The sequence below is a fragment of the Anopheles coluzzii genome, chromosome 2 (genome assembly GCF_943734685.1).
Source record: "Anopheles coluzzii chromosome 2, AcolN3, whole genome shotgun sequence".
NCBI lineage: Eukaryota > Metazoa > Arthropoda > Insecta > Diptera > Culicidae > Anopheles > Anopheles coluzzii.
In genome coordinates, this window is record NC_064670.1 from 82,186,809 (window position 1) to 82,194,992 (window position 8,184).

Consider the following 8,184-nt stretch of genomic DNA (forward strand, 5'->3'; position numbering starts at 1 on the left):
CTGAATGTTCCAATCTTCCGCTACCAAAGGCGAGTTATCAGAAATAAGCTGGATTTCGTTGGTAAGAAATGAGGTCCAAAAATTAACCAAGGCAGTAACATTACTGCTTTTCTGCAGTTTCTTTGGGCGGAATCGGTGGACTGTTCTTTGGAGCTTCATTGATAAGTATCATTGAGCTTATGTACAACATGTTCTGCAAGCCGTATCATCTTAAAGTAAAGTTTGCTTCAAAATGAAGAGGTTAAATTTAATTTAATTTTTAACTGACATTTGTAACACACTACTTAATTGTAAAAAAAAAAAAACAGTTTAATTGCACCCACACTATATTCAATGAAACTGCTAGTTGTAAAACTTCTTCATTCATAACCAAGTCCGTACACACATACACAAATAAACAAATCAGCTCGTGTACGCACCACCACATGCACACGCCTGCTCTACGCCTGCTGCAAATGTCATAACAAATGTATCCGTGTAAACAAGTGAAACCGCGCAAGAGATGAATTCTTTTCGTCGCTGTTCAAAAACGCTTTTGCAAACCTTGCTAAACGCAAATATTGCTGGCAGCGGCCCGGGTCGTGTATTTACTCGATCACAATGCTACAAAGCTGTTAACAGACGTGCAATAACGGAGCTGAAAAATCTGCGGCGTGATCCACCGAAGGAACCTGCCGGCAATTCCGACCGAAGAACGTTGGCCGAAGCATTGCACGGCCGGATACGAGCTACCGGGCCAATGACGGTGGCCACTTATATGCGAGAAGTTTTGCTTAACCCAGCGGCTGGATACTACAGTACAAAGGAGAATGTGTTTGGGACAACTGGAGATTTCATCACCGCGCCGGAAATTGGACAAATTTTCGGCGAGGTAAGACGGGTTTCTTCAACAAATAGATTTGTGACGATTGGGTGGATAACAATATTTTCCTTTTTCACCCTCTTAAGCTGGTAGCCATTTGGTGTATAAATGAGTTACAAAAATTTAACTATGATGGCCATATACAGCTCATCGAGCTAGGACCTGGCAAGGGAACGCTGATGCACGATGTGCTGCGCGTATTCGAACGATTCGGGCTGTCAAAAGATCGAGTCAGTGTGCATCTGGTGGAAATGAGCTCCAATTTGCAGCGAATTCAGGCCGACAAGCTTTGCAACGGGATGGTCCACCGTACACCGGCGGACCAAAGTGAACCTCACGTACAGGAAGGCACTGCCAGCTCCGGTATCAATATTCGATGGTACACAGATGTCGTGGAAGTGCCGAAGGGATTTTCCATCATCCTGGCAAACGAGTTCTTCGATGCGCTGCCAGTGCACGTGTTCTGTAAGGAAGCGAGCGAAGGCGGTGCTTCGTGGAAGGAAATGTTGGTGGATATTAATCCAGAGCTAAAGGAACCGAGCTTTCGCTTCATACAATCGAACAGGGCAACGCCGTACTCAGTAGTGTTTGGGAAGCGATTCGATGGAAAGGAGTCACTTTTGAGGGATCGAAATCGAGTCGAGGTCTCGTTTGAGACGGAACAGATCGCACAGGACATAGCGAGACGCATTGACGGGCATGGGGGATTCGGGCTGATAATCGACTATGGCCATGAAGGTGACAAAACGGATACACTGAGGGTAAGTGTGCGAGAGTAGTTACGCAATTTTGCATTTTAATATTTTTCTTTTGTGCTGTGATTCATTATCTTTCAGTCGTTTAAAAGTCATCAACTGCACGATCCGCTGCAAGATCCTGGAAGTGCCGACTTGACGGTTGATGTCGATTTCGGATTCTTGAAACATTTTCTTGAACAAGACGATAAAGCCATAACACTGGGGCCTGTTAGCCAGGGGACATTTTTGGAAGCGATGGAAGGTTCCGCTCGATTAAAGGTAAGCTTAAATTGTACAAACACACTCGAAACAAAGTATTACAACAAAGATACGCGTATTGTAGAGTCTGCTAAGTGCAGCAAAGGACGAGAAGTATCGGAAAATGCTGTCGGACGGTTACGACGAGCTTACCAATCCATCCAAAATGGGAGAGCGCTTCAAGCTGTTATCCGTCTTTCCGTCAACGTTGAAAGAGTTTCTGAAGACATCAAACAAAGTAGTGGGATTCGATTGTAAAAAATAAAACTGTTTCTTCGTTCCGTATCCGGGTCGGACAGTTGCATTTTGTAGATAAAGAATTGAACAACAAATAAACAAACGAAAAAGCATTTGAAAACATTGGTTTTTTTTCAGTTTAGTTATTTAATTTTTGAGAAGCTATTATTTACGTTACATTTTGTTACATGGAAAACAAAAATACCATTTCGACCAATCTTGCATCAATTCATCGAACATATTTTTCGTCCATTTATACAGTCACGTTATGCAAGCTTCACATTATTCTAATTTATATATGACCCCAATCAAACGTACCCTCAGCTTTTGTTTTTGCTGCTGCTGTGATGCGATCTGAGATTATTGTTTACAGTAATCTCTTTATTTTACACGCTTCCAAGCCAATGATCGTGTTGTTGTTGTCTGAATGAGTATAGTTTGGTGTGAGATTCGTGTACCATTTACATTCTACCATTACCCCGTTCACGGTGCGCGGTGTTAGTGCTTTTAAATTGTGTGACTACCGTTAACCTAAACCGAATCGATGACAATTGCCTTTCACTTCAACTTGCATTGCCTAAGCTCCTGCGCCCTATGCGCACTCATTGTAAAGGGCCAAAGGACGCCAACAGATTACATCCCAAACCTTCCAAAGTACCCGCTTTTTGTTATTGGAACAAGAAACAAAAATGAATTGCTAAGAGAACTAAAAGCGAAACAAACCGCCTTGAGTGAAGTATGATTGTAAGGGACATTAAAAGTGACTAGTACATAGAAAAGGAAGTATTTGCTCTGCAATAATCATAACCTTTTCCACCGGCGGAAGATAAATAGTTGTGCAATGCTATAATGCATTTATAAATATACCGACAGTTAAATAATGTGAAATCACGAGAGTTGTAATGATTTTTTAAGTAATATCTAGACCAAAGGAATCTCAAAAAATGGAAATCTCAAAATCGTCGAATAGCCCCGTCTGCTGCTAGGACTGCTTTCACCACTACAACAAGTAAGGCAGATCGATTATTTGCTCTGGGTGCTGGTTGGACAAGAATGCTTCGACACTCGTCCGATCATATGCTCAAAAAAACCGAAATTCACATTCAGATCAAATACTTTTTAAATGACAATGATGCATCTATCTGCTCGCCACGGTTTGGGACAGCGGCGTTGCAGTCTATTGTTCCAACCACGAACTGGTGACGGAATTTGGGCTCTTTAGCTACAAGCAAGAAGTAAATTAGAGATTAGACGAGACAACACAAATATAACATGTCGGCTAGAATACTCACGCTAATGTTAAACTGTTGTAACGTCTTTTCCAGTCCGTTCGCATTTCCGGCAAAGTATGCGGCTATAGCGTTGTGGAAGAGTAGCAACTGTTTGTGCATAACTTTAATCTAAAATCAACGAAAACGTGTATGAAATTCCGAATCTGTTTCCTAGGTTCACACAGCATTCGGCCACTTACCCTATTTTCCTCGAGAAATTGCATTTTTACCACTATGTCCGAGCGCAACTTTTCGTACTGATCTTTGCACTTTTCGTATTTCTTCTGCACCTCATCGTTCGAATACTTTTGCTGCGGTTCGCTACCACCCGTTCGCTGCTGCTCCATATCCACGCGGTAAGCGTCGTACTCTACGCGCGCCAGCTCGTACTGGCGAATGGTGAGTAGCGTGTCCTCAATCGTCTTATTGCACAGTGTATTGATGGACGATATGAAAAAGTTCAGCGCATTTAGCAGCAGCTCGCCGTTCTTGGTCAGGATCCGCTGCGTTTCGGCGTTCCGCAGAAACTCCTCCTGCAGTTCCGGACTCTTTTGTGCCAGGTCGGCAAATGTTTCCGACAGCAGGCTCTGGGTTTGCATGCAGTTGTAAAAGTGGGACGTGAATGCGCGCGACAGGCGCAATATGCTGAGATACTTTTTCTGCGTCTCCTTCAGCTGGTCGATCTGCGCCTCGAGCTCGAGATCGACCGTGCGCGTCGATTTGCCCAGCTTCTCCAGCATAATCTGTTTGGTGCATTTGTACGTGGTAATGCTCCAGTTGCGGAACGTATCGAGCTTCGAGGAGCCGTTCTTAATGTACGCCGACTCGTCCTCCAGGCTGACCGAGGTTGGCGACGATAAACTGTGGTTGCTAACGTTTCGCAGGGTCAGCGTGGTCGAGTGCTTGATCGTTTGCTGCTCAGAACCGGTGTGAACCACATCAGTGCTATCGTTCATGGACGGAGTGTTTTTCAACATTTCGTGTATACTTTTCTCGTTCGATTTGTTCATGTTTGTAGCGTACATTTACTTCCTGTCTGGGCGAACAGAAACAAAGAATCAAAAATCGACCCGTTAACGATTAGCGCGTGCTGGAGCGCTTTATGGCGCTACAATAATGTTTCCAACTAAAATGGACTACCTTTTCGGCGGCACTGTCGCTGTTTTAATTACCTTCTACTTTAGTTATACCGATTTGCTTTTGGTTGAAAATCACAGTAAAATGAGATTTTTTTCGTTTTGTGTATACTTCATGACAAACGTCATTCTTTCACGGCTCCTCCAGCTGACGCCTGCGCACTAAGGCCACGACCGGACATATTTCATGGTACGCAGATGACGTTTCATAAAATATTCTAAAATTGTTTGACAAATTAAAAAAAACAACACCAAAGAAAACATAAAAAAATAAGTTCATTTTAATAATTCATAATTTGCCTAAAATTAATCATAAGATAAAGTGACATTTCTAAATAACATGGAAGATTCGGATATTGAAACATAAAATTGATGTGAAACACATAAGCAATAGCTCGTGATTAGTTATATGTTAGGAAAAATTAAACTCAACTGTAGGATATTTGTTTTATACCGACAGAAGAACAATAAAAATGGTAAAAAAAAATAAGCTGAATACAATGTTTGATAGACATCCCACTGTCCGCGTCAACAACTCACCAATACCAACAAATGTCAATTTGTTTACGAGTTTTTCGCCACACTAAACATAGGACCTGGCGAAGTCAGGGTTGTCCAATTGACTTGCAACAACTTGCATTGCGGAACGTGAATTTGTGCTGCTGCGTGTCTTAGGCAATTGTGTTTCGTAAAAAAAGACCTTGTGCCGTTTTAGCTGGTAATTTTGCTGGCGTTTGTGATTGGTACAATTCACGTGCAATAAAATACAATGAAATATTCATTCTAAACACATGCTAAGCGCAGCACAATATTAGCCCCCACCAAACTAGATCAAGTACGATCACGCAAACTCCAACAATACTGTCAAAGGGGTTTCGTGGCAGGTGTATTGGTAGCGTTCCCGTAAAATACATTTCGCTAGGCAAGTTTTCACTATTTGCTTTTGCAGTTTATTAACCTTCGAAAAATCTACAAACAACAAAAAATCAAAAATGAGTTCTGTTATTGTAAATTCATTTTCTCAAACGATGCAGCCATGACCGATCAGGAAAGTATGGAGGAAGATGTGCTGGGTATGCTGAAAACAAGGAAGCTGAAAACAACATCCAACGAGGATCGGGAACGCATTGTACAGGCGAGAGAAATGGGCAGCAGCGTTTCCGTGATTGCTAAATCGTTGAACATCAAGAGAACTACAGTGTACAATGTGCTGAGGAAGTATCATGCAACGATGAAAGTGGAGGCAGAACCACGCGGAAAGGTAATGGAGAAAAAGATTTCACCCCAGATCCGGGAACAAATCAAACGATGGATTGATGAGGACTGCAGTACATCTTTGGAAAAGATAACGTACCGAATTTTGGAACAATTTCAAGTTAGAGTGTGTCGATCGACGGTGGCAAAAGAAGTAGGTGACTTTAACTACTCATTAAAAAGACTGCATTTGCATGGTGATCAGAAACATGAGGGGGACATTGTGGCAGCTCGCCAGGAATATGCCAATGCATTGTCTGCAATGTCTGCTAACGTACCAGACAATAGCGTCGTTTTCATCGGTGTAGAAGCATTCAAGATCAGCGTCAGAGTGATGCGAGCCAAACCTTGCTCAGGAAATCGAGCATTTAAAATTATGCCAGAGATACGAATCCGCAACGTAACGGTACTTTGCGCCATGAACCGGTTTGGCATATTGCATTACCTTACCCGTAACAGGGCCATCGATAGAAGCGTATTTAGTGCATTCATAGACGAATTGATCGTAAAATTACGTTTGATAAACATTCCACGCGCTGTTATCATAATGGATGACGTTCCGACCCATACGAGTGTAGAGACGAAAAGTCTATTTGAACAGGGCCCAGACGAGCTAATGTACCTACCTTTACAATCCTCATTTTTGAACCCAATCGAAACCCTCTTTAGCAGCTGGAAGCAGATATGCAACCGTGCAAACCCAAACAGCGAAGAAGAGGTTATTGCAGCGATAGAAAATGGCCAGGACCTTATCACACCGACTGATAGCGAGGGATGCTTCCAGCTAATGTGGAGCCACGTTATGTTTGAGACAATACAAAATTGAAAATGGGAAACTCCATTTAGTGATCGAGGAAATGTGAACGTGAGATTATTAGTTTTCTTAGCGTAACATGTAGCGTAATATATTATATATATTACAACGCGTTAGAATATTGCATTCCACAACTATTTAAATAATATTACTTGAAGTAATTAATTGAAGTACCTTAAAGAAGCAATACTTATAATTAACGGTTGTGAACAATTTATTTCACGATATGCTCAAGGTGATTATTTTTTTATGTCTCCAGGAATGAAGAACAAATACGATCAATGCAACATTAATAGCTTATGAACTATAATATTTATAATATTTATATTTGTGAACGTAAGAGTTAAGGGACGGGAAATAGAATATCCTTTCTTTTGGTATTTAATGGTCTATGTTTTGATGTGTGTTTTGTAAGGTATCATCCGAAAACAACATTTCACGTGCAATTTGATCTATATTTTATATACCACGTTTGGTGGTGTAATAAGATGAAAATGTTCCATGCGGAATGTTCCTCAAGAATATTATCCGTCTCAAACAACTTAAGTGTACCGATACATGATGCCATTCTTTGATTGCTACTACATTTCCATTTTGGTTAACAAGCTAAGCTTTCTAAACTTGAGATTGCATGAAATGAGTTCCCTTGCATTCGATATGGTGCGTATATAATCTACCTCAATATATGGCTTACAGTTTGCTTTCATATCTTCATACTGCTGTTTAAAGCCGATGCCATCTGCCGCTTCCAACATGTTCCGCAACGTACCTGCATCCGTTGTAATTTCCGTCGTTCTATCGCGTAGTTTAAGAATGCCGGTCACTTCGACCTGACTCCCTCGCGGTACGATTCCACTGTAATTGTCCAGACAAAGTTCAACACTACAGGCACCGTCAGGAAGCTGCATCGCACTGCGAATAAGCAATTGAGTAAGCTTTACATTTTAGTCGATTGAACATAACGTGGTCCGCTCGTAAAACAACACTCACCCCGGCAGGTCAGGCAGGCTCAACGACCCAAGCACGTTGTTGGTACAGGAAAGCGTTCCAATGACCGAACATTTCCCATAATGAAGGTGAGCAGGATGATCGGCAAGCACAATTTCCTCGACAATCAGAGGTTTGTAATGTTCACAAAACGGAATCTCTAATGGGGATGCATCTCGGCCGTTTGATGTTTGCTCCATCGAGCAGGTTTTGTTTACTCGTTTTGTGAACCGACGTTTGCTTTGATTTCGCCGCGGCTTCCCTAGCACGGCGTGTGGCCAGATTATTTTGGCGGTTTTCGGTAGGCACATCAAAATTTTATCGGTAGTTTTCGGTAGGTTAAAACTCAAAACTTAACTGAGTTAAAAAAAGTAAAAGCGACAGAAGTGTTAAGTGGGATGGGGGGGGGGACCTAATGCGCAAAATAAAAGTTCCATCTCACGAGAATATGCATCCTTTATCTAAGATATGGATTAGATTTGGTTCAGCGGCTACACAAATGAAGGTCTTTCTGAAGTGTCGATGTGAAAATTGTACAGGGAATTCTAAGCCAAAGAAGAACTAAGATGCACATTTTTTTCTCAGTGCTGGCAAGTTCTTTTTCTCGGGGCTCCACCCGAACGCTTAA

At 41.9% G+C, this 8,184-nt stretch overlaps 3 protein-coding genes across 6 annotated transcripts; 1 reads left to right on the forward strand and 2 right to left on the reverse strand.

The window, feature by feature from the left end:
- The first annotated feature begins 446 nt into the window (after positions 1-446).
- On the forward strand, positions 447-2,215 carry LOC120950514 (protein arginine methyltransferase NDUFAF7 homolog, mitochondrial). Its single transcript, XM_040368617.2, has 4 exons — positions 447-871; positions 949-1,623; positions 1,699-1,878; positions 1,943-2,215. Exons 1-4 carry the CDS (start codon positions 503-505, stop codon positions 2,120-2,122), a joined length of 1,404 nt encoding a protein of 467 aa, XP_040224551.2. The 5' UTR covers positions 447-502; the 3' UTR covers positions 2,123-2,215.
- A 239-nt stretch (positions 2,216-2,454) lies between these two features.
- Positions 2,455-4,668, reverse strand: LOC120950515 (arfaptin-2). Of its 4 annotated transcripts, none has more exons than XM_040368620.2 (4): positions 4,506-4,668; positions 3,566-4,397; positions 3,387-3,494; positions 2,455-3,316 (listed from the first exon to the last, which is right to left on the reverse strand). In XM_040368620.2, exons 2-4 carry the CDS (start codon positions 4,388-4,390, stop codon positions 3,272-3,274), a joined length of 978 nt encoding a protein of 325 aa, XP_040224554.1. In that variant the 5' UTR covers positions 4,391-4,397; positions 4,506-4,668; the 3' UTR covers positions 2,455-3,271. The 4 variants fall into 4 exon arrangements, with proteins under 4 accessions (XP_040224554.1, XP_040224555.1, XP_040224552.1 ...); XM_040368621.2 differs by having other exon boundaries at positions 4,538-4,667; XM_040368618.2 differs by having other exon boundaries at positions 3,566-4,401; positions 4,538-4,667.
- A 2,097-nt stretch (positions 4,669-6,765) lies between these two features.
- LOC120952309 (uncharacterized) lies at positions 6,766-8,184 on the reverse strand. The gene is made up of 2 exons (XM_040371582.2): positions 7,560-8,184; positions 6,766-7,481 (listed from the first exon to the last, which is right to left on the reverse strand). Exons 1-2 carry the CDS (start codon positions 7,865-7,867, stop codon positions 7,151-7,153), a joined length of 639 nt encoding a protein of 212 aa, XP_040227516.2. The 5' UTR covers positions 7,868-8,184; the 3' UTR covers positions 6,766-7,150.